Below are 27,911 nucleotides of genomic sequence, written 5' to 3'. Positions count from 1 at the left end.
GCCAGCATCACTGCCTGTATGTCTTCATCAGGCCAGCATCACTGCCTATATGCCTTTCATCAGGCCAGCATCACTGCCTTTATGTCTTTCGTCAGGCCAGCATCACTGCTTATATGTCTTTCATCAGGCCAGCACCACTGCCTATATGTCCTTCATCAGGCCAGCATCACTGCCTTTATGTCTTTCATCAGGCCAGCATCACTGCCTATATGTCTTTCATAGGTCAGCATCACAGCCTTTATGTCTTTCATCAGGACAGCATCACTGCCTTTATGTCCTTCATCAGGCCAGCATCACTGCATATATGTCCTTCATCAGGCCATCATCACTGCTTATATGTCCTTCATCAGGTCAGCATCACAGCCTATATGTCCTTCATCAGGACAGCATCATTGCCTATATGTCCTTCATCAGGCCAGCATCACTGCCTATATGTCCTTCATCAGGCCAGCGTCACTTCCTATATGTCCTTCATCAGGCCAGCATCACTGCTTATATGTCCTTCATCAGGTCAGCATCACAGCCTATATGTCCTTCATCAGGCCAGCATCACAGCCTTTATGTCTTTCATCAGGCCAGCATCCCTGCCTTTATGTCTTTCATCAGGCCAGCATCACTGCCTATATGTTTTTCATCAGGCCAGCATCACAGCCTTTATGTCTTTCATCAGGACAGCATCACTGCCTATATGTCCTTCATCAGGCCAGCGTCACTGCATATATGTCCTTCATCAGGCCATCATCACTGCTTATATGTCCTTCATCAGGTCAGCATCACAGCCTATATGTCCTTCATCAGGCCAGCATCATTGCCTATATGTCCTTCATCAGGCCAGCATCACTGCATAATGTCCTTCATCAGGCCAGCATCACTGCTTATATGTCCTTCATCAGGTCAGCATCACAGCCTATATGTCCTTCATCAGGCCAGCATCACAGCCTATGTCTTTCATGAGGCCAGCATCACTGCCTATATGTCTTTCATCAGGCCAGCATCACTGCCTTTATGTCTTTCATCAGGCCAGCATCACTGCATATATGTCCTTCATCAGGCCAGCATCACTGCTTATATGTCCTTCATCAGGTCAGCATCACAGCCTATATGTCCTTCATCAGGCCAGCATCACTGCCTGTATGTCTTCATCAGGCCAGCATCACTGCCTATATGCCTTTCATCAGGCCAGCATCACTGCCTTTATGTCTTTCATCAGGCCAGCATCACTGCTTATATGTCTTTCATTAGGCCAGCATCACTGCCTATATGTCCTTCATCAGGCCAGCATCACTGCCTTTATGTCTTTCATCAGGCCAGCATCACTGCTTATATGTCTTTCATCAGGCCAGCATCACTGCCTATATGTCCTTCATCAGGCCAGCATCACAGCCTTTTTGTCTTTCATCAGGCCAGCATCACTGCCTTTATGTCTTTCATCAGGTCAGCATCACTGCTTATATGTCTTTCATAGGCCAGCATCACAGTCTTTATGTCTTTCATCAGGCCAGCATCACTGCTTATATGTCCTTCATCAGGACAGCATCACAGCCTTTATGTCTTTCATCAGGCCAGCATCACTGCTTATATGTCTTTCATCAGGCCAGCATCACTGCCTACATGTCCTTCATCAGGCCAGCATCACTGCCTGTATGTCTTTCATTAGGCCAGCATCACAGCCTATATGTCTTCATCAGGCCAGCATCACTGCCTATATGTCCTTCATCAGACCAGCATCACTGCTTATATGTCTTTCATCAGACCAGCATCCAAGTCAGTGATAGATGAATAAAAATGACTTAAACCTTGGATAGTTTACTTGTGTCCAGTTTCTGAATTGGAAAAAGACATTAGTGATCAAATTCTTTTGAAGATTAGTTTGATAATTACATTTTATAAACCATCCCGATTGTTATTTTTTTAAAGTTATTTCCTTAATATACAGGGATTGATACTCATTCAAAAATACCCTTTTATATCCATTAACCGTCAATTTTTAAGTCATGCAGAGTTTATATTCTTGTCATTTTACTCATAAATGTGGAACATAAGAATATAATAATTATCCCAGCTTCATTTGAATATTGGCTTTTTTGGATCTCAGTAAATATTTTAACTTATACCAATCAAATTCATTGAGAATAAGATATCTAAATCCAGATAAATACATGATCGGTGACTTTACTTTATTAATTCAAAGATTTTTTTCCACTAAAAAAATTATTCTGCAAAATAGTTGGAATATTCTATACATGTATATTGGAATGTTGTTTCATTAGTTCCAGGAAATGCATAAAACAATATAGATAAATATAATTGCCATTGTATGAAATAGTTGATTCCATCAAAGTCAAGTAAAAGTTTTTAATTGAATTTTTTTGTTTGTTGGCTTATGATACCTAATGTACACTATATTCACATTTGTAATAAAATACAGGTCATTTTTAGAAACTGACAACTTTTATTTCAGACTACAGATTGGAGTCAAGCCACAGCTCCTCTCACTTCATCCCTGTCTAATCCATATCTTAAAGGTGAGTTCATATGATAGCTAATACACAATGATAAAACAGATTACTCAAAATGACCAAGTTTTAATATTTTGAAAAATGAATGCTTTTAAGTATGATATGTGTCAGTTTCTTGTGGAATATAAAACAATAATTAACACACCAAGAGACGTTAACTACATTCAAATGTTCATAGAAATTGTCTAAGTTTACAGTGACATCATTTTATCATACCAGTACACATGCTCAAAAGTCTATGTGAATTCCATTATTGATTACTTTTGTTGAACTACATTGTCTTGGGTGTATCTGTATGATATGAGAGACTGTTGTTGTTGTTATGGGGTTTGACACCATTTATCAGCACATGATAGGCTATTCATGGCAGCCAGTATTAATGATGGAAGAAGAACCTGGAAAAACCCTGGAAAGAACCACCAACCCATGAGAAGCTACTGGCAAGCTTTCTCACATACCCACATTGGCTGAAGATATGAGAGATAGTGGGGTGGGTGGGGGTAATGTATTGTTATGAATCTGTGCTCTTAAAATAAGCTGCAGAAAAGAGCGAAAAGCAACACGCTTTGTAAAATTCAACAAATAATTTTTTCCCTAAAGTACAAAGTGAAAATGAAAAAAAGAACTTATGGTATTGCAAATCCCAAAATAATCCTTGAATTACAGACACAAGTCCTAATAAGTTAAAGTTCTTAATAAACTTTAGTAAAAATCAAAATTAAGTCCAATGCTGAAGTGTTGATGTGTCTTTGATGACCTGTATAATGCTGATGTGCCAACAGTCTTTTGTTGTAACACAGTAATATAATTCCAGGTTTGAATTCATTACAAGTCCCAGGGAATGTCTCTATCCAAGAATGTTATTTTTATGAGCACTCTTTATTTCCAGAGAAAATAATCACTAAATTAAATAATTTTAAGAAATAAATTCCAGACATAATGAACACTGTAAACAACAACAGTACAAATTGATTCTGCTAGATGTTAAGCACGAATGAATAATCTTTCCAGTGACAAGATTATATAGTCCTCTACTTGTCCTCAGGTTGCAATTAACATTTTGTTTAAAAAAACATTACCTAATGGACAATAACCTAGAAAGTTCTTAATGTTTACAAAATAAAATGTGACTTATTAGAAAGTCTAGTTTTAAATTATTATATATAACCTGGACAATGTCAGGTACACCAAGTAAATTGTAGGGGAATCCCTATAACCTAGACCCAGACCCAAATAAACATTTACTTCTGTTAATAATGATCTAGATAATAAACCCAAACACATAGAGAATATTTTAGCTGTGTATTAGTTGTTTACAGATAAAATTTAAAAAAATAAAAGAATTACTCAGGTCAAGTAGAACATAAATTTTATTTCAGACGAGGTTAAGTCCAACATACAAAGTTACATTACAATAGCATATAATGAAATAAATATAATTATTTATAAAAAAAACCTAACCAACAATCCAACTGAAATATTAATAACAGTACATACTTATTGTTGCTTATTATTTGTCATCACAGTACTGTGTAATATAGCGATAAAACAGTCTAAATAGGACCAGTCATTTATATCCTGTGAATGATCTTCCTGTACCTTTGTTTCAGGTTCCAACTACACTGATGATTCCTCCACTAAAGGTCAAAGTAGAGAGGTCAGTTAGTGTACTTATTCACTCTCTCTCTCACACACACACACATATGAACACATGCTCACGTGCACACACACACACACAGAGCCTATATACATCATCCATTAAAAGATTGAAGTCTTGACATTCGTGAGAGAGGGTCAGAGATCAAATATACAAAAATTGCAATTACAAAAATGTTGTTGTTACTTTCTTACCAGTCTTTAGACATGCATTTATTGTAGAAGGACATATACTAGGTTTGGGTTGTGTTGGGGATGAGGGGAGATGGAAAGATCAGAGAGGGGGAATCTGTAATGGATTTGAGTTATCTTCACTATGGCATTGTGGGTAAAAGGGAAGAGGGACAGATCAGGGGAAAGGAATATGCAATAGATTTGGGTTATATTCCAGTGGGGAAGATAGAAAGGGTGAAGATCAAGGAGAGGAAATATGCAGTAGATTTGGGTTATGTTCCTTTTGTCATAGTGGGAAGATGGGAAGGGAAAATATGTAATAAAAAGTATTTTGATTTGCCACGGAATGTAGCCATGTTTTTTGTATTTTCTAAAAGCATTTGACAATACAGCTTTGAAAGGTTTATATTGGTTTTTAAATAATTGAGTTTCCATCTATAAATAGAGCATATGGATTATTATTATCTGCTATATAGTAGAATGGTGCCATGTGTTTTGTATTACTTGGGTTTATTATTATTATTATTATTAATATTATTATCTGTTATATAGTAGAATGGTGCTTTGTGTTTTGTATTACTCTGGTTTATTATTATTATTATTATTATCTGCTATATAGTAGACCACTCCACTGGCCTAGTGGTTAGAGCGTCCATCTCTAATGGGGGAGGTTGTGGGTTCGATCCCCGGCAGAGTCATACCAAAGACTTTTAAAAAATGGTACTAACAGCTGCCTCACTTGGCGCTTAGCATTAAGAGGTTAGTGTTAGGACTGGTTGGCTTGGTGTTAGGATAATGTGACTGGGTGGGACATCATGTTACATGTCTGCGGCATGATGCCCCAGTGCTAGACATCACTATAAACGGTCACACTACAGACATCGTAGCAATATGACTGAATTTTTTTTAAAGCTACGTTAAAAATCCAAATCACACATACACACACACATGCTATATAGTAGAATGGTGCTTTGTGTTTTGTATTACTCAGGTTGTTTATTATTATTATTATTAATATTATTATCTGCTATATAAAATAGAATGTTACTTTGTGTTTTGTATTACTCAGGTTTATTATTATTAATATTATTATTATTATTATTATTATTATTATTATTATTATTATTATTATTATTATTATCATTATTATATGTTATATATAGTAAAATGGTGCATTTTGTTTTGTTTTACTCAGGTTTCTTTTTATTATTATTATTATTATTTAGAATGATAATTTGTGTTTTGTATTACTCTGTATTAGGTTTCTTCTTATAATTATCATCTGCTATATATAGTTGAATGTTACTTTGTGGTTCATAATACTCTAGTTTCTTTTTATTAGTATTATCTGCTATATTCTGGAATGGTATTTTGCAATGGTATTTTGCATTGGTATTTTGCAATGGTATTTTGCATTGGTATTTTGCATTGGCATTTTGCATTGGTATTGCTAAGGTTTCTTCTTCTTCATCTTATTCATTTTCTTCTCATTATTATCTGCCATCCACGGTAGAATTTGTCTTTGTAATCCTCAGATTTCTTTAAATACCTTAACATAAGCATCTTTTAAAGGCGATATACAATGGTGTAATTGGCTTAAATTTAGGTAGGGATGTGAATAACTCTTGTAGGATCTTAGGATAGCTATTAGACAGTGGGAATACATGTCATTCTCATCTTACTGACAAACTCCATTAGTCTGTAAAGTGATCAGTTATTTCGTTTCTGTTGATCTAGCACATGAAATACTTCTGCATTAGATATATGATGAAGAAATTGTTTGGGTCTCTTTTGTGCAAAGAGATGTAAGGTATTCAGGCATAATTAACAATAATAGATCATATTTTGTTTTCACATACTTAATAAGCATAGTAAATCAGGGTCCACACTCGACTAAAATTTGAGGCTGAAGTGACTTCTCTTTCCTTGCCAGTATAAGGCCAAGTCATGGGAAAATGTGTACAGAATGATCAAACATTCAGGCTAGTTAAAACAGTTGTTTGCTAAACCTTTGGCCCAGATAATTTACAAAAATACTAATTAAAGTTTATGATGACAAAAAACATTTGTAGATTGAACAAAATTGTTCGACTGTTTAGGTAAAAGATGGTATTTTTATAAATGAGTTACTATTGAAAATAAGTTACTATTGATAATAAATTGCTATTGAAATTGGGTTACTATTGATAATAGATTACTATTGAAAATAGGTTACTATTGATAATAGATTACTATTGAAAATAAGTTTCTACTGATAATAGATTACTATTGAAAATAGGTTACTATTGATAATAGATTACTATTGAAATTGGGTTACTATTGATAATAGGTTACTATTGAAATTGGGTTACTATTGATAATAGGTTAATATTGATAATAGATTACTATTGAAAATAGGTTACTATTGATAATAGATTACTATTGAAAATAGTTTGCTATTGATAATAGATTACTATTGAAAATAGGTTACTATTGATAATAGATTACTATTGAAAATAGGTTACTATTGATAATAGATTACTATTGAAAATAGGTTACTATTGATGATAGATTGCTATTAAAATTGGGTGACTAATTTCGATGTCTGAGCCTTTCTTGTACTTCTGCAGAGTAATTTCTTGTGATTGGAACTTGACATGCATCTGATAATATGACTCTAACAGTACCTTTAGTCACCAATACACATCTGATAATATGACTCTGACAGTACCATAAGTCACCAATACACATCTGATAATATGACTCTAACAGTACCTTTAGTCACCAATACACATCTGATAATATGACTTTGACAGTACCTTTAGTCACCAATACACATCTGATAATATGACTCTAACAGTACCTTTAGTCACCAATACACATCTGATAATATGACTCTAACAGTACCTTTAGTCACCAATACACATCTGATAATATGACTCTGACAGTACCTTTAGTCACCAATATGCATCTGATAATATGACTTTGACAGTACCTTTAGTCACCAATACACATCTGATAATATGACTCTAACAGTACCTTTAGTCACCAATACACATCTGATAATATGACTTTGACAGTACCTTTAGTCACCAATACACATCTGATAATATGACTCTAACAGTACCTTTAGTCACCAATACACATCTGATAATATGACTTTGACAGTACCTTTAGTCACCAATACACATCTGATAATATGACTCTGACAGTACCTTTAGTCACCAATACACATCTGATAATATGACTCTAACAGTACCTTTAGTCACCAATACACATCTGATAATATGACTCTAACAGTACCTTTAGTCACCAATACACATCTGATAATATGACTCTAACAGTACCTTTAGTCACCAATACACATCTGTTAATATGACTCTAACAGTACCTTTAGTCACCAATACACATCTGATAATATGACTCTGACAGTACCTTTAGTCACCAATACACATCTGATAATATGACTCTGACAGTACCTTTAGTCACCAATACACATCTGATAATATGACTCTGACAGTACCTTTAGTCACCAATACACATCTGATAATATGACTGACAGTACCTTTAGTCACCAATACACATCTGATAATATGACTCTAACAGTACCTTTAGTCACCAATACACATCTGTTAATATGACTCTAACAGTACCTTTAGTTACCAGTACACATCTGATAATATGACTCTGACAGTACCTTTAGTCACCAATACACATCTGATAATATGACTTTGACAGTACCTTTAGTCACCAATATGCATCTAATGATATGACTCATATTACTAGTTAGGATGTTATTATTAGTTTGTATCAGTGGGTAGTTATGTAAGATGAGAAACTTGATGTGCTCTGTTACAGTTGTTGAGTTGTGTAAGATAAGAAACACTTGATGACATTTATAGATTTGTGTAAGATGAGAAACACTTGATGTGCTCTGTGACAGTTGTAGAGTTGTGTAAGATGAGAAACACTTGATGTGATCTGTGACAGTTGTAGAGTTGTGTAAGATGAGAAATACTTGATGTGATCTGTGACAGTTGTAGAGTTGTGTAAGTTGAGAAACACTTGATGTGCTCTCTGACAGTTGTACATTTGCATAAGATGAGAAACACTTAATGACATGGTAGAGTTGTGTAAGATGAGAAATACTTGGTGTGCCCTACAATTGTGCTAAATAACAATTGTACATTTGTCTTGTACACATGTTATATGCATCTTGTTAACTTATAAGCAGCTGCAACCAATTCCCTTATTGCCTTTCTATTTCTGACCAGGTGGAGATGAGGACAAAAATGTTGGAAGCCAAGTTTCATGAGGAGAAGTTACGTCTTCAGCAGAAGCACGATGCAGCTGTGCAAAAGGTAAACAACTTCTTCACTTGGAAGATTCTTAAGTTGTAATGGCGGCATGTATATTCCACCTTAGGAATAGCATATCAGTATTGCATAATCCACATTAGGAATAGTAGATATTAGTGATGCATAGTCCACCATGGGAATAGTAGATATCAATCATGCATAGTCCACCATGGGAATAGTAGATATTAGTGATGCATAGTGCACCATGGGAATAGTAGATATCAATCATGCATAGTCCACAATGGGAATAGTAGATATTAATCATGCATAGTCCACAATGGGAATAGTAGATATCAATCATGCATAGTCCACAATGGGAGTAGTATATATCAATCATGCATAGTCTGCAATGGGAATAGTAGATATCAATCATGCATAGTCCACCATGGGAATAGTAGATATCAATCATGCATAGTCCACCATGGGAATAGTAGATATCAATCATGCATAGTCCACCATGGGAATAGTAGTTATCAATCATGCATAGTCCACCATAGGAATAGTAAATATCAATCATGCATAGTCCACCATGGGAATAGTAGATATCAATCATGCATAGTCCACAATGGGAATAGTAGAAATCAATCATGCATAGTCCACCATAGGAATAGTAAATATCAGTAATGCATTTTCAACCATATGAATAGTATATAACTGAGTCAGCCATAGGAATAGTAGATATCAGTGATGTAGTGTGCACCATAGAAATAGTATGTATCAGTAATGCACTGTCCACCATAGGAATAGTATGTATCAGTGATGTAGTGTCCACCATAGGAATAGTAGATATCAATCATGCATAGTCCACCATAGTTGGCATAGAATATTTCAGTTAGGTCTATTAACAAGGACAGCAAATTTTAATTTCATTTGAATCCAAATATGCAGATCTGAGCAATGTAATAAAGGGAAGGTGTTTTAAGAAGCACAGATAATTTACTTCAAGAAGAAACACTTCATAAAGATGTTATTATGAAGATTTTATGTAATTGTTCCATTAGACACTTAGATATAGGTTGTACCTTTGATTATGTTATTACAATGAGTATTCCATCAGACATCAAGACATAGGGTTTACCTTTGATCTCTAAAGAAAGAATGAAACAAAGAATTTAAGAGAGACAAATAATTTTATTATAATACATATCTACATCCATTAGATTCATTATATTATGAAAATCCAAATGGAAAATTTTGCCAAAACTGGGTAGCAATTTTTACATTTTTTATTTGTTTTGTTTTTATCACAAAACTAGTGAGATAGTTTCAGTATAAACTTAGATATACGTCAGAACTGTTGATTATTAAACTTGAAAGCTTGAGATTATTTGTCAAAATCATATATCAGATGCATGTTGGTGACTAAAGGCACTGTCAGAGTCATATTATCAGATGCATATTAGTGACTAAAGATACTGTCAGAGTCATATTATCAGATGCGTATTGGTGACTAAAGGTACTGTCAAAGTAATATCATCAGATGCATGTTGGTGACTAAATGTACTATCAGGGTCATATCATCAGATGCATGCTGATGACTAAAGGTACTGTCAAAGTCATATTATCAGATGCATATTAGTGACTAAAGATACTGTCAGAGTCATATTATCAGATGCGTATTGGTGACTAAAGGTACTGTCAAAGTAATATCATCAGATGCATGTTGGTGACTAAAAGTACTGTCAAAGTCATATTATCAGATGCGTATTGGTGACTAAAGGTACTGTCAAAATCATTATCGGATGCATGCTGGTGACTAAAGGTACTGATAAATGCACTGATAAATACACAAGTAAATTTTTTTTAGTGGAATCAATTTATTATTTTTAATCATGTCAACTTCTCTTGCAGATTTTGGACAGAAAAAATGCAGAAATAGAAGATGTGAAAGCCCAGTATAGATCCAAAGCAAAGGAACTGGAAGACACCATAGTCAAACTGGAGAAAAAAAGTAAAAAGACAGCTTTGCTTTATGTCATTTCCTTGGGATTTTACATTTCATATTCAAACTGAAATCATTTTTTTAAAACTGTAAACTTTCTTATTGTTCAGACATTTTCATGATTCTTGATATGTAAGATTTATAGGTCAGTGTACTGAAAGTATTAATTTAAATTAAAAATTCAAAACTAAAAAAGAATTATGCAGTGAGGATCTAAATCCAAGACAGTGGATTCCCCCCCACCCCATGTGATAATTATTGTTGGTTAGGATTATTATAATAACAGTCATGAGTTGTTAAATTTCTGATTTGAAACCTTTGGAAAGTTTGTAGACTTGGGAAGAGTAATTGGCAATACATATATACTTCTGCCTCATCTATTTTCCTTTATTAGATATTTAAATGAAGTTGGTATACATGGAGCATCTTAAATACGTTTATCAGTATGTAATTTGCATTTTCTAATAAGCAATTTGACTGCCAAAAATAATACATAGATAATTCACTTTTATATTACATTTTACTGTGAAATGCTTATAAAAAAAATATCTTGACAGTTTTCATTTATTAGATTATTTATTCATCCAATTATTTTCGCATCTAAAATTTTTTTTTAATAAGTATGCTCCCTGTAGATAATCCTTGAGGTTTTTTATTTGTTCCATTTGTCTATCATTTCCTTCTTTTATTCATTTACCTTATGTGCATCTTTTAGATCATATTCTAAACTGTCCTTTTTCTCTGCCTTTTTAATATGGTGCTTGATTTCTTGCTTTCATTGTTGAGTTATCTTCTTTTTTACAATGTTTTCCAAATCACTCTTCCTTACCATACTCCTCATTGCTTCATTCATTTCTTTCAGCTGATGAAGTATTTCATACACCTAAGTTAGTCTCTTTGGATTAAGTTTCAGCTGATGAAGTATTTCATACACCTAAGTTAGTCTCTTTGGATTAAGTTTCAGCTGATGAAGTATTTCATACACCTAAGTTAGTCTCTTTGGATTAAGACATTTTGTTTCTTGATTATGACCTTGGCATTATTGAAAACACAGATTTCATGCCAAGGTGTAGTAAGTCTTCACTATGCATGACATCAGGTATTGAATTGATTGCTGTGCAGTAAGCCTTCATGTTCATATTATATGTGACATTATGACATGACAGAATACATACATTTAATATTAATGTGTGTGTGTGTGATTGGGATTTTTAACGTAGCTTTAAATTTTTTTTAGTCATATCACTACGATGTCTGCAGACTGGCTGTTTATTGTGATGTCTAGCACTGGGGCATAATGCCGCAGACATGTAGCATGATGTCCCACCCAGTCACATTATCCTGACACCAGGCCAACCAGTCCTAACACTAACCTCTTAATGCTAAGCGCCAAGTGAGGCAGCTGCTAGTACCATTTTTGTAGGTCTTTGGTATGACTTGGCCAGGTTTCAAACCCACAACCTTCCACTTCCGAGGCAGATGCTCTAACCACTTGGCCACTGAAGCGATCACTTAATATTAATGAACCATAACAAAGGTATAACTCTAATTCTCTGTATTAATTTTTGTTGCAGTGCAGGCAGTGATGAAGGAATCAAGCCATTTGAAAGATACAAAAGACAAGCAGATCCAGGAATTGAAAAGGATGCTTGAGGAGACTACAGATGACAAGAAAAATGAGTTTGAGAAGAAGGTATGATCAGGCATATTTCAAACAGTAAATTTTATCTTCAGTATCAAAGATTTAACAGTTTTGGTCTTGTATACATAAACATAGCAAGATATAGTTATCATTTTCCAGTGGTAACTTTGTCATTGTTGTAGTGACTAACATAAAGATTTCTACTTCGTATTAAAGTTTTTGGGATTCATGTAACATATATCACAGTGTAATTCTCAGGCATGTACATCAGACACTATTTCCATTATATTTATGAAGCTTTGGACATATTGGGTAATGACTTTGAATCCTTCTTAGGGAATACAGTCACTTTGAAATACACTCTGAAATCTCACATAAAAAAATCAATAGGAGGGAGTGAAATAAACTAAAATCGCACATAAAAACTCATTTTGAGGGAATGCCTTTGGAGCCTCCATTCCCTTGTAGATCACAGCTTAGAATGGACTCGGCATTATGCAAGGTGAGTTTTTCTTCATAACAGGGTTCCCACACACATTTGATTTATAGGATGTCCTGGAATTGAACTGGAATTGAATTCAATGAAAATATCCTGGAAACCTCATTGGGAATTACTTTTTTCATAAAATGTCCCTGAATTTGATATTAAAAAACTAAACTGCAAATTTTGTGGCAACTTCGCAGTGAATGATGATCACCATATTACATCATATTATATTGGTAGCCATGGTTGAGTCTGGTAACAGAGATTTTTGGACACATGCCTTCAACTGTAGTATTGTGTCATTAATTAAAGTATCAGACTTTAAAATTACTCCCGTAATTTGTCATTTTCTCCTAAATGTCCTGGAAAATAAAAATAATTTTAGTGCAGGATTATACTATTTACCATCACCTGACAAGGCTTCAATTTTCTGAAGATCACTACTGTACAGTATAAAAAGTAAATAAATTGATAAAATGTGTGAATTTGCATGCTCATTTTTGATTGTTTACACAGCTGACAACTTGTTTCATCTGTTCATTTCATATTTTTGTTGTTATACACATCTCAGTATGTACACAATGAAATCGTGAAAAGCTGAGAATGGTAATTGTTCTGTGTGAAAAAAGTGATACTTTCATGTCATGTGAATGTCTAAGTTTGGTGCAATCATTTTATCTGTTTTGTTTAAGTAGTTATTTGTCTATGTCGAAACTCAAATCCTTATTTAAATATATAATTGAATGAAGTTATGAATTGTTTTAAAAATATATGAAATGAATAAAGCTTGATTTTGAGATACACATACAATGAGAAAGAGAAAGATTGTATAAAAAATTCATGGTATTGCAGAAAAGACATAAAAGAAATTGTTAGGAATATGTAATAAGGTATGAAGTGGTATGGCAGTTTTATTTTTAAGGCTATAAGTTATGATTGTGAGTGTTACTTGTCAGTTTAATGACACTGTGAAGTGGCTTGGTTATATATGGCTTTTGACAGATATGAGATAGAGCTGTGTGTTATAGCAGTTTAATGACACCATGAAGTGGCTTGGTTATATATGGCTTTTGACAGATATGAGATAGAGCTGTGTCTTACAGCAATTTAATGACACTGTGAAATGGTATGGTGATATATGGCTTTTGACAGATATGAGATAGAGCTGTGTGTTACAGCAGTTTAACACATTAACCCCTGGAGGTTTTTGTCATTTTTGTCTGAAATTCAAGTAGGAAGCACATTTTGAAAGCTATTTCTGAATACATCCTGAAACACCAACTTCCAGGTGATCTTCCAATAACATACTGCCTAGTTGTGTTAGAAACATCGATTTTCATTGGCTATTTGGCTCGTGCATGAGCAGAAGAGTAAAAAAAATTTTTTATCGAGACCACCCTTTATTCCATATGCCTTTCTTATCCTACTTTTTGCAAAGGTTCCTCTGTCTGTTTGCAGTTCAGAGTGATCTGTCTTACATCTAAGACCAAAAAGTCTAAAATCCGGACACAAAATCGGATTCCGACCATGGGTAAATTTTGGGTAGATAAAAATCGGGTCCAAAAATTGAGGTTTTTTCCTCTGTATTTTGTAGTGCAACTTGAAATTCCAGATTATTTTATTATTTGGTATCATTGTAGAGCTACATCTGTCTACCTTTCTATAATACCACCCACTTTAGTATATCATACATGACCTTGACGCTACAGAGCTCGTCACCAGGGGTTAATGTGTTAATGACACTGTGAAGTGGCATTGTTACATATGGTTTTTGACAGATATGAGATAGAGCTGTGTGTTACAGCAATTTAATGACACTGTGAAATGGTATGGTGATATGTTATGGATATGAGATACGACTTTTTATGGATATGAGATATGACTGTGTGTTACCATTGCAGATTAATGACATTGTGGCTGAGTTTGAACAGGAGAAGTTTGAGATGCAGAAGCAACACACGCGTAATATTCAAGAAATACTAGATGACACTAATGCTCGCCTGCAGAAAATGGAGAAAGAATACAACCAGCAAGCCATATCCACTGTTAGTACAACACATACTTTTACATCAAAGTAATGTCTTAGCTAATAGTGTTTGTTAATGTGGTTAAATAGTTTTCACTGATTAACTCAACATTTTAGCACACTTTATTTATAAACAAATAAGCAAATAGAGATTTTAATACTTTTTAATATTAAACTATCAGTTGAGGGTATTAATATGAGGCATTATTGAGGGTATTAATATGAGGCATTATTGAGGGTATTAATATGAGGCATTATTGAGGGTATTAATATGAGGCATTATTGAGGGTATTAATATGAGGCATTATTGGAGGTATTAATATGAGGCATTATTGAGGGTATTAATATGAGGCATTATTGGGGGTATTAATATGAGGCATTATTGAGGGTATTAATATGAGGCATTATTGAGGGTATTAATATGAGGCATTATTGAGGGTATTAATATGAGGCATTATTGAGGGTATTAATATGAGGCATTATTGAGGGTATTAATATGAGGCATTATTGGAGGTATTAATATGAGGCATTATTGAGGGTATTAATATGAGGCATTATTGAGGGTATTAATATGAGGCATTATTCTGAACTTTTTATTTTTATATTAGAGTTTAACACAAACTGAAAATAAGTTGCAAATTTGTAATTTTAATCAACTCTTGAAATCTCCTAGTTAACAAGCTTTAATATTTGTCAACATTGACCTTGGTAAAATTATTGTCCTCAGTGTTGGAACTTGTGGTTATATATGATTTGTAAAAGTAATATATTGTATATCTTAGACACTGATTGGTGACAGTACATAGGTTATGTTGTACATTACCCTTTTGTATAAGAAGTAATTTTGAGTATTACCACGAATTCTTCCATAAGGGATGAATCATAAGAACTCTTGCCATGCCTGATCTATGACATTGTTAATTAAACTTTTCTCACACAATGCTGATCTAGCTTTTGCCTACTTAAGATCTTTACTTGTGCATAACATTTTCTATCATCCAGTCAAACAAACAGATTGTCAAATTAGTGAAGGTATAAGTTTTACTCACTAACATTGACTTTTATATATTTCTATGCCATGAATTCTGGAATAATCCATGACTTTTCATAGATTTGCGATTTAAATAAATTCTTTATAAATAGAATCATATTATGATAAGACATCTCTTTACTTTAACAAAAAACCAGTACTGGTCTCATATTCAGATTAAATATATCTTTGCTATAACCAAAACCAGTATATGTATGTTCAAACAAGATGTCTTTTTACTTTAACAAAAACCAATGTTAATATCTTGTTCAAATTCTTTGTATATAGACCTTTTTTCTCATCAGCATTGTCAGATAAAAAAACTTCTAGCATTGCAGACTAATCTGTGAACCAAGAGAGATGCTACTTGAATTCCTTTTAAATACATAAATATCAGGCCTATTAATATCAAAACTTCTTTTTTAGTACTAAACACTAGTTCACACCAAAATTTCACACATTTTGACAGCATTTATGCTGTTTTCAGGTACAATTTTGCCTTAGTTTCTATGAAATATTTTGCAAAACTATGGATTACCGTTCATGGTATTACTTTTACAGGCAGTATCTGACATGTAAGGCTGATTAACAGGAGTATACAGTCATTCTTGAATATGCACTGACATGTACTGATGTGTTGGAGGGTACATTCATTGATGAGTATGCACTGACATGTACTGATATGCTGGAGGGTACATTCATTGATGAGTATGCACTGACATGTACAGATGTGTTGGAGGGTACATTCATTGATGAGTATGCACTGACATACTGTTGTGCAGGAGGGTACATTCATTGATGAGTATGCACTGACAGGTACTGATGTGTTGGAGTGTACATTCATTGATGAGTATGCACTGACATGTACTGATGTGCTGGAGGGTACATTCATTGATGAGTATGCACTGACATGTACTGATGTGTTGGAGGGTACATTCATTGATGAGTATGCACTGACATACTATTGTGCAGGAGGGTACATTCATTAATGAATAAGCACTGACATGTACTGATGTGCTGGATGGTACATTCATTGATGAGTATGCACTGACATGTACTGATGTGTTGGATGGTACATTCATTGATGAGTATGCACTGACTTGTACTGATGTGTTGGAGGGTACATTCATTGATGAGTATGCACTGACATGTACTGTTGTGCAGGAGGGTACATTCATTGATGAGTATGCACAGACATGTACTCTTGTGCAGGAGGGTACATTCGTTGATGAGTATGTATCTGACATATACTGTTGTGCTGGAAGGTACATTCATTGATGAGTATGCACAGACATGTACTCTTGTGCAGGAGGGTACATTCATTGATGAGTATGCACAGACATGTACTCTTGTGCATGAGGGTACATTCATTGATGAGTATGTATCTGACATGTACTGTTGTGATGGAGGATACATTCATTGATGAGTATGCACAGACATGTACTCTTGTGCAGGAGGGTACATTCATTGATGAGTATGTATCAGACATGTACTGTTGTGCTGGAGGGTACATTCATTGATGATTATGCACTGACATGTCCTGATGTACTGGCATATTACATTCATTGATGAATATGTATCTGACATGTTCATTGTGCAGGAGGGTACATTCATTAGTGAGTATGTATCTGACATGTACTGTTGTGATGGAGGATACATTCATTGATGAGTATGCACAGACATGTACTCTTGTGCAGGAGGGTACATTCATTGATGAGTATGTATCAGACATGTACTGTTGTGCTGGAGGGTACATTCATTGATGATTATGCACTGACATGTCCTGATGTGCAGGATCATACACCCACTTTCGAGTATGTTTCTGACATGTGCTATGTTCAGGTGCATACAGTTTATTCATGAGTATGCATCTTGCATACACTGGTGTGCAGATGGGTACAATCATTCATTTGTATGTATCAGACATGTTCTGTGTGCAGGAGAGTACATTCATCTATGTATTTTAGAGTAATGTAATCAAGGAGCTTGAGACACGAGTACAGCAGCTGATGGCAGAGGCCACACAAATGAAGAAATCCAAATCTGGCCTCGAGAAGGAGAAGATGAACTTTGAGTTACGTATAGAGGAACTTCAGTCAGAACTTCGTACTCATCAAGACAGGTAGAGAAACTTTTATTGCATCAATATATTCGTGCATTAATTATCACAAGTGTTATGAATTTCTGTCATGATAGTTTAAAATTTTAACTGCCTTTTATAATCCTTACAAGTATATCATTAGGTAATTTTAATTTCCTTTTGCGGCATAATTTCCTCAGTTGTATCATCACTGCATAATTAACACAAAATCTCAGGAGTTATGCGATCAGTAAGATCACAGTCTCATTTTCATTGAATATGAAATAATAAAACTTATTGAATATTATAGTATACCACTAGTTGGGGTGGCATATGATATCATTTTATATTGGATAACACTTATGTCAGATACTCCCTAAAATAATAAGGATTATTTTTGATTTTGCAAGATTGCTGAATGTGCTCCTTTATCAAGAATACCTTGTCTTGAAACTATTCATTATTCATCACAATTTTTACTTTCTTATGCTTTGCCGAACATGATCATTGGTGGAAAAGTCCTAGTGTTTAGACCTTATGGACAGTATTTCAGAGACTTGATCACTTTCTTTACGGGATACAACTTCAGCAATCTTTTTACACTTGTGACCACTAGACATGCATTAATAGTGCATATTCAGTTACCAATTATTTTTACAAATGCCAGAATCTTAAAATTTTGTACACATATAACAAAATTCATTAAAATCTTGTCAAAACTCGAAAATCTCATCATGGTTAATCTGCATAGCATTATATTGATTAAGGCATCTAAAAGAGTTATCTGACCTGTTAAAATGGTGTCTGTGACTTTTTTCTTAGGATTTTGGTATACTATAGATAATTATAATCCAGCAACGCTAATTCACCTACAGACGTCATATTAATGATTGGATAAAAATGTCTCACCTTTTAGGACTGAGTTGGTCTTTTATCTACCTAATTTATTCTTGAAATTCTTATACTTGACTCACAATCACCGTCAAGCACCAAACTTTTGGAATTTCTTTGGGTGAACTGTTGGATTCAGGATTTTTCTATAATTGCTTAAATGTTAAAATAAATGTCGCTAATTGGAAAGGAAGAGCCTAAGCTGTTACTTGGGCGACGTCAGGTAATGGAGGAACTTGGTCAACTAATATCTCTGTGTGATGAAATGACAGGTACCTTTCTGCTGTTTAAAAGAAAAGTTAAGTTATTTTTCTTTATTTGGCTGATGTTCATATAAGGATATATTGTGGTAAAGAGAGATAACTTTAATATGACAAGTTTGTTTCCATGGATATTGTATGTGAAGACCAGACTTACTTCTTTGCTTGAAGAGTAATCTAGCTGGAGTTGACACAGCAGTCTTGATTGTATACCTGACATGTTTCAGAGCAGTGCAGATGGAACAAGAACACCAAAGGGCACTAGAGGCCCATGATCAGGACCTGCGTACACTGCATCGTAAAACAGAGTCCAGTCTGGAAATAATGAAGCAGGAGCATAATATTGCAGCAGCCAAGGTAACCAGTCTGCTCAGAACATCAGACTGATTCACCAGTATTAGGCAGAATCTTTTCATTTCATCAAATTGTATGTAAATGAGTGTCGTCCTTCATGGGATCACAGCTAATGCTATTGAATCACAATCATTTGAATGATTCATTGGCATTAATGTCCATTGAATTGACCAGTTTTTCCTTCATTTTATTAATATTCCAGACTTACGCAAAACTACATACATATTTTGTTCTAAGTAATTTCAAAGGAACCCAAATCACCATTTAATTATATCCTAATTTGAACTGAGAATGCAAAATATATACATCTGATTTCATTTTAAACAGAGCTAACTTTAGTTTGATATAATGTAAGATTTTGTCTCAGACTGACATTCAGATGACAAATTTAAATGTTGAAACTATATTCACATAGTTCTTCTTCACACTTGGGTAACCACTCCAATGGCCTAGTGGTAAGAGCGTCTGCCTCGGATGCAGGAGGTTGTGGGTTCGATCCCTGGTTGAGTCATACCAAAGACTTTTAAAAATGGTACTAACAACTGCCTCACTTGGCGCTCAGCATTAAGAGGTTAATGTTAGGACTGGTCGGCCTGATGTCAGGATAATGTGACTGGGTGGGACATCATGCTATATGTCTAGGCATGATGCCCTAGTGCTAGACATAACTATAAACTGCCACACTGCATGCATCATAGTGATATGACTGAAAAATTGTTAAAGCTAAGTTAAAAATCCAAATCACTCACACATACACTCTTCACACTTGGAAGAAAACAACCATGTGGTTTTATATTTATTAGAGACTCTTTTTAAATACTTTTCTGTATGGTGGAACCTGTCTTGGAAGACATCCTCTGTTGTTAAAAAATCATGGTCTCTCAAGACCAGTCATAACATTATATGATGAATAAACTGGTGCTTTGGAGAATATGGTCTCTCAAGACAGGTAGTCTGATAGCAGTGGTCTTTCAAGACAGGTTGTCTAATAGCAGTGGTCTTTCAAGACAGGTTGTACTGTATTCATAAATCTGCAATATAATAAAAATATTAACCATATATATTTAAATTAATAGAAGTTCAGTTGACAGATGGAAAGTACCACAGCTTTATCAAGTCATTGAGATCGCTAGAAGTTCAGTTGGTGGATTTAAGTACAAACAGTACAGCATTGTCTACTTATTGAGACTGATAGACGTTCAGTTGGCAGATGGAAAGCACCACAGCTTTGTCTAGTCATTGAGTAGAAGTTCATTTGGTAGATGGAAAGCACCACAACTTTGTCTAGCCTTTGAAATTGATAGAAGTTTAGTTGGTGGATGTAAATGGTAACACTGCATGTTCCTATTGTTGATGCACACACTTAAATTATTTTGCAGATGGCTCTTAATACAAATGTCTGAAATTACCTTCAATATTTTAAAATACTTAATGTAATTTATGTACTTAATATTGATTTACATACAATCAAATGTATGAATTTGAGAAATAAATAGTTCCAATCTTGAGGTGTGAAAGAAATGTGTGCAGTCTAACACTGAAATAAAGAGTGAGCATTCAAATCAAACACTGTATCAAAGATGTAAAATTAAATGGGTATTTAATAATAAATATGACCAGCATTTTGCAAATGGCAGTGTGATGACTAAGTTTTCTGCATGTGCAAGTAAGACAGCATACTTTAGGATATCAGGTCGGAAACTTGAAAGATTTTTTATTTTCCAAATTCTGGTTGAAATGCAGCTACTAATATAGAAGAAAAGAATGATTTAAAAAAACTTGAACACAATCAGAACATTGTTTATGTCAGTGTCACTGACGCTATCACTGCCAGAAAAATGATACCTATGTTTCACCATTCAATTCTTAGAAAGTAGATTTAAAACTGTAAAAGAGCTTGGGAAGGGATTATGCCAATTGAGTGGTTGTTTTACATGTTTTCTTATATTAGGCTAGGTGTGTAGATGGCTTTGTTCTTACCTCTGTCATCTCATTTCCAATCAGTTCTGTGGAGGAAGCTTCAAAAATGTTTAAATCAGCATTAATTAGGCCTTGTTATCAGTATGCCAGAGAGAATTGAATCAGAACACCTTTGAAATAAAACAACACTACCTATCAAATGTCTCCCATCCAGGAGAGCAGATTTGGGACCTATTGCCATGGTGACCATGTCTGAGAAACTGTTGTTTTTCTGAACATTCCACTTTGGATCTCTCTAGGAATTTTTATTGCTTATCAATACTTATAATTGACAGTTTTAATTGACAGATCACTTAGTATTTAATACCTCTACTCAAAGTCATTGATTTTGGTATTAATTTTGCCCAAGGGTTTAATCTCTTCAGAAAAGAACCTAGATAGAATTTTTTCTAGTATCCTTATTGCTAATAACATTCTTTGTTTTAACAGTAAACTTCATGTTTAAAGTTTGTGTAATAAGAGTTGAGGAGAAGAATTGCACTTTGTGTATAGAAGATTTTTCATGCATATTGAATTTTGTATGCTGTATTTCTTGACAAATGGCACCCAAGCATTCTCATTATTATGTTCTCCCTATACACCTGCATTGCCAAGTTTTTGGATTTGACTAGATGTTCCAGTAAATACATCTCATTCCAAGGTCTTGTCAGACCTGCATAGGTAAACAGTATGGTAGAATTTATATACATGCTGATTCAGTGAAAACTTCATGTAAGAAAATTGGGTTGCAATGACAGTTGGATAATGTCTATTTCTCTTTGATTTATATGTTATTTTTACAGACCCTAACAGTCTGGGTCTTTTACTTTTTCTCTTTGATCTTCATGTACTTGACCAGTTTTTAGAGACCCTGCTTGACATACCTGATTCTAAGCGGTCAGTGGGACCAATCACAGGTTGAGGATGATGCACACAAGGGTATTGGGTACAGCACCAGTCAAGGGACAAGTATCTGGATTTATCAGTTCTCACCTTTCAAATAAGATGGAGTTTAATATTTACTTGCATACTTAAATAGAATTAAAAAAGCAGAGCATAATTTCAATTAAAATATTTGACTAAAATCTGGATTACAATAAAAGTTCAACACTACATGCATCACTAGTTTTGGCAAGTGAGCTTATTTTAGGATTCTATACCCCAGCAACATGCATGGTGCATTGTAAATTGTATGTCAGTATTTCTATCTTTAACTTTTTTCAGAATCCACTGTAGCATTTTCATCCAAATTTTGTGGAGTGTTTGCTGTCGTAAGCCCTCTATGTTTCCTTGAGACATGCAAATCCACCATACAATGTGGCCAGCATTACTAAAAATAGAGAGAATAAACTTAATGAGACCTTACTTATAACCACTCAACAGAATGGCATGAAGCTATTTAAATTTTGTGCAAAAATTTGCCAACTTGTCATTAAATATGACCTTCTGTTACCAAAAGATACAAAAATCTTTTCAAAGACTTCTTATAAAAAAAAAAATCATTTGAACAATTTCACCAGATTTAACAAAGAACATCCTGGCATGAAGGTCTTTAAATTATCTCGTACAAATTATGCAAAGTGACCATCAGATATGGTGACCATTACTAAATATTCCAAAACCTGCAAATGGCCTTCTTGAAATTTTCATTCTTCTCCTGAATGGTCGGTCATATCAACATCAAGTTTTCACAAAAAGACTTCTTATAATGCTTAGTTTGTCCTGAATCAAAATGGGGACCAGTCTGATGTCCAAAATGGTGGCCACAGTAGCCTTATTGAAAAGCTAATTATTGTTACTTCTCCTGAATAGATGGTCATATCAAAATCAGGTTTTCACTAAAAGACTTCTTATAATGTCGAGTTAGTCTAAAATTAATTGGAGCCAGTCTGATATCCTGTTTAGCCACTTGTGGCTTTTCTAGAAAATCTTGTTATTGCTACTTATTCAGAATGGACAGTCATTATCAATATGGGGTTTATACTATGATGTCTACTTGGTCCTAAATGAAAATAGGCTGATTTGATGACCAATATGGCCAGCACAGTGGCCATCCAGAATGGACAGTCATTATCAATATGGGGTTTATACTATGATGTCTACTTGGTCCTAAATGAAAAATAGGCTGATTTGATGACCAATATGGCCAGCACAGTGGCCATCCAGAATGGACAGTCATTATCAATATGGGGTTTATACTATGATGTCTACTTGGTCCTAAATGAAAATAGGCTGATTTGATGACCAATATGGCCAGCACAGTGGCCATCCAGAATGGACAGTCATTATCAATATGGGGTTTACACTAAAAGCTTACATTCAATATTTCTGCCACAGTAGCTAATTTGAAAATCTTGTTATTGCTAAAGATTATCAAAAATGGTTTCAAAACTTATGAGCTAAAAACAAAGAAATGGTCTCATCTTGATTTCCTGGACATTTCTTGACAGTAGTTTAGCATCAGTCCCTTCAAGGGACTTTTCTTGATAATGTTAACTTTTTTATGTTTCCATTTTCAAACTTGAAATGATTTGATAATTGGTGTAATTGTAGGAATAACGGTATCAAAAATGTATACTTAATCAAGTGCACTTTGCCAGATACTTGACCCTGCTAGTGGCACAAACACCAACTAATCTGTCTAGCTACACATGGTCCAGGTTTGGGAAAGGCCTTTACAATAAGTTATAAAAGCTGTATGCTGTGTTAATTTATAATCATGTAGAGTGCTACTTGTTCCCTTGTCAGCTGGCATGCATATAACTTTTCAAATTGAGAATTTCCATTATAAGTTTCTTAAAAGAGAACAAAATTGTGAGATTAAGCTTTTACTTTCTGTTTTACTATTAATTTGCCATGACAGTTATAGATCTGTTATATTTGAGACTATCACATTAATATGTTTCCTTTTGCATGATGTTGAACCAACTTACCCATAATTCAAAAGTAAAATCAAGGGCCAAACCTCCCATCATACACTAAAACTGGAATGATAATGCTGTGATGGTTGATTGGCATTTCATATCTGTAGCCACATGGTGGCATTACTGTGATGGTTGATTGGCATTTCATACCTGTAGCCACATGGTGGCATTACTGTCATAGCTGATTGGCATTTAACACATATAGCCATAAGGTGGCAACTGTGATGGCTGACTGCACTTAACACCTAGGGCCACATTGTGGCATATCATTCATTATTCTCTGTGCATGCCAGCTGGCTAAGGGACATTTATAAATAAGTAAAACTTGCTGCTTTGATTAGTGTTCGTTATCACTTGTTTACCAGTTCTCAAGATTTGTTTGTTTTCTTTGGGACAAGCTGTATGTCTTCGTACAGGCAGTTTATCTGGAAAAAGCCAGAACTTGAGAACTAACCTAGTTAAGTGTGATGGCATTGTAAGGGTGATCTCAGTCGTGTGGAATACCTCAGGTCTTTCTAAATGAACAAAAACATATCCATTATAATTTTTTAAGCTACTTATGCACAGAGTTAGACATAGATTACCACCATTTTCCTGTGCAGTAGAATCCTCGCTAGACAGGATGCCTGGCACACTACCCTGTCATCTCCAACTGCTATCCTATTAAAGAGACCAGTATGCTTCAAGTCTGTACCAGTATGCTCCTGCAATAGTTCACTGAGATGTAATTGACTAGATTATAAAATATGTGGAACATTGTCACCTTTTTTGTTTTGGTAATTAACATGAAGACATCATAATTCACTGTATTTCATAAATTGTGGTGGATGGTCACATAATATCATAAATTATGTGAATGTGAATTCAGTGATGTTTCAACTAATTTCACTACAGACTCAAAAAGGAAACAATACTGATCTTTTCTGAGACATTATTAATAATTTAGGGTATATTTATAGTGAAGCTCTTCTCCTTCCTCTCCACAGTGGCTCTGTGTTTTGCATGCTGGACTTGTATCAGGAAGGGCATGGGTTTGTTACCTGACCAGATTAGCTCAGTGTTTTGCATGCTGGACTTGTATCAAGAAGGGCATGGGTTTGTTACCTGACCAGACTGGCTCAGTATTTTGCATGCTGGACTTGTATCAAGAAGGGCATGGGTTTGTTGCCTGACCAGATTGGCTCAGTGTTTTGCATGCTGGACTTGTATCAAGAAGGGCATGGGCTTTTTACCTGACCAGATTGGCTCAGTGTTTTGCATGCTGGACTTGTATCAAGAAGGGCATGGGTTTGTTACCCGACCAGATTGGCTAAGTGTTTTGCATGCTGGACTTGTATCAAGAAGGGCATGGGTTTGTTACCTGACCAGATTGGCTCTTTGTTTTGCATGCTGGACTTGTATCAAGAAGGGCGTGGGTTTGTTACCCGACCAGATTGGCTCTGTGTTTTGCATGCTGGACTTGTATCAAGAAGGGCATGGGTTTGTTACCTGACCAGATTGGCTCTTTGTTTTGCATGCTGGACTTGTATCAAGAAGGGCGTGGGTTTGTTACCCGACCAGATTGGCTAAGTGTTTTGCATGCTGGACTTGAATCAAGAAGGGCATGGGTTTGTTACCCGACCAGATTGGCTCAGTGTTTTGCATGCTGGACTTGTATCAAGAAGGCATGGGTTTGTTACCTGATCAGATTGGCTCAGGGTAGCCTCTGCGTATTCCTGGGCAAGGCATTTTATGAAAATTGCTCCATACAGCATAACCTATATGTGTTGATGTGTCAGTAAACACCCACACAACAAAACTACCCCTGTGATTCACAGACAAATTTAAATCTTGGAATGTTACCAATATTTGCAACGGGATAAAATCTGTGTAATAAATGCTGTACTTTAAACTTTGTAGGTTCATTAAAACAAAACAAACAAAACAACCAATGTTTCATTTACATTACAATTATTCTTAAAGACTTTTGGAGCATAGTTCTTTTTTTGGAAATAGGATTTGATAAGAAGAAAATTCAGTATATGATTCCTGGAATTAAGATTTCTTAACTGGATATCAGTAAGAAATGTCAACCATAAAAAGAACAGTAAAGTGTTTTTGTTCATTGGTAACTTGTATCTTCTATATTTGGATAAATACAAATCAGCTTTTAATATTTTCCAAATTATAAGTACAGACAAATGTTACATTTAACTTAATAATGTGCATGATCAGTGAATGTATGTTTTTAAACAGATGAAATAAGGTCCTGTTAGGACACCCATTATCTTGTACATGAAATTGGGTCCGTTTAGGACACCCAATATACTATACAAATTTTCAGAAAAAAATCCCAGCTTTAATTGAATGCAAGAAAGATGATGTCTGTACTATTTCTTAGACAGTCATGTACTTTTCATGTATTTGGCAGACCATTATATTCTGATGAGGCATATTTACAATTGAAGCTATCGTAAATCAGGTTTTATATAACTAACTCAGACTCAGTTTCCTGATCTAGTTTGAGACTTAAAATGTCTTAGCATCGTATCAGGATAATTGTTTTCATCATTTATGATGGTCAGATCTGCGTGTTGTGTTTATCTGGTGTACAACACTGTAGATACACATTCCATACAGTCACATTGGAGGTGTTTTTCTTCAAAAATAGGAAAGCCTGAGGTGTAATGGATGGGTGTCTGTATAATTGTTAGATAGTATAGCACTTTTGTATATAATGATGCATGTCACAGCACCTTGTCCTTTGTTCCTGACAGGTCTTTGCTTGGAAGGTATGGTATACAGAACAGCTTAACACCCCAACATGAGGGGATCTATGGGAATATTAACTTCTCTGTATCAATACTCATGGGGTCGGTGGTAGCAACAGCAGCAGCCTTTCTTTGAGGGGCACACTTACTTAGATTGACTTTCTATCTGGAGGGGAGACTGATAACATTGCATTGTAGATATTTCTGTGTTTATTCCAGCCTCACTCTTCCTGCACTGATTTTATTGAAACATATAGCATTATATGACTTACAGTACTTGCAGTGTAGGATGATTGCCATTTCTCAGAGTAGTATCCAGCTTACAGTATTCACAGTGTGGGATGACTGTATGCCATGTGATGACTATGCCATTTCTATGAGTAGTTTGTGATTATACAGAAGTCACAGTATCTGATGACTGTATGGCATCTCCAGACCTGCCAACTGTCCTGATTTATTCAGGAATCACATTGCAAAAATAAACTAGACCAAAAAAGTGTTTTTGCACATTCCACATTCATTGTGTAATTTTCTATTATTTTCGAACAAATTCTGTTTTTTGGTCAGTCTTGTACTTAGGTATTCCTCATTTCAACAGCCTCCATTGTGAAGTTGATTTGGAATGTTTGTTTTGCTTTGTGTTCAGTTTATTATAATGGATAAATTTTTGAATACAAAATGTAATTTGGACAGTGAACATTGATCTAAGTGAAAGTTTAAATGTAAAGTCCACAACAGAATACACTGAGGAATTTCCATTAATTTGGTCCAGTTTGAAAGATGATACTTACGATGTCATTCTCCACCTCAAACCTGCCCCATGAAACCCTGTCCCACATTCAGTTTTCATTCAGTTGCAGGTCTGCATCTCATTGAGTAGTTT

At 34.7% G+C, this 27,911-nt stretch overlaps 1 protein-coding gene across 7 annotated transcripts in view; it reads left to right on the top strand.

The window, feature by feature from the left end:
* The window catches only part of LOC149806290 (centrosomal protein of 112 kDa-like), a 126,831-nt gene that overhangs the window by 32,758 nt on the left and 66,162 nt on the right, over positions 1 to 27,911 (top strand). For all 7 annotated transcript variants that reach the window (XR_016419885.1, XR_016419887.1, XR_016419884.1 and 4 more), the window contains 8 exons: positions 2,462 to 2,525; positions 4,130 to 4,176; positions 8,603 to 8,689; positions 10,538 to 10,637; positions 12,203 to 12,321; positions 14,656 to 14,799; positions 17,778 to 17,932; positions 19,269 to 19,398. Coding sequence is in view for 3 of the 7 variants with exons in the window: in XM_089951232.1 (XP_089807358.1) it covers positions 2,462 to 2,525; positions 4,130 to 4,176; positions 8,603 to 8,689; positions 10,538 to 10,637; positions 12,203 to 12,321; positions 14,656 to 14,799; positions 17,778 to 17,932; positions 19,269 to 19,398 (846 nt within the window). In the remaining 4 variants the exon portion in view is untranslated. The remainder of the gene's footprint in view (positions 1 to 2,461; positions 2,526 to 4,129; positions 4,177 to 8,602; positions 8,690 to 10,537; positions 10,638 to 12,202; positions 12,322 to 14,655; positions 14,800 to 17,777; positions 17,933 to 19,268; positions 19,399 to 27,911) is intronic.

The sequence above is a fragment of the Sinohyriopsis cumingii genome, chromosome 2, assembly GCF_028554795.1.
Source record: "Sinohyriopsis cumingii isolate HCF-2022 chromosome 2, ASM2855479v2, whole genome shotgun sequence".
Classification (NCBI taxonomy): Eukaryota; Metazoa; Mollusca; class Bivalvia; order Unionida; family Unionidae; genus Sinohyriopsis; species Sinohyriopsis cumingii.
The sequence above is the reverse complement of the archived record's forward strand: the minus strand, read 5'-3'. Positions and strand labels throughout refer to the sequence as shown.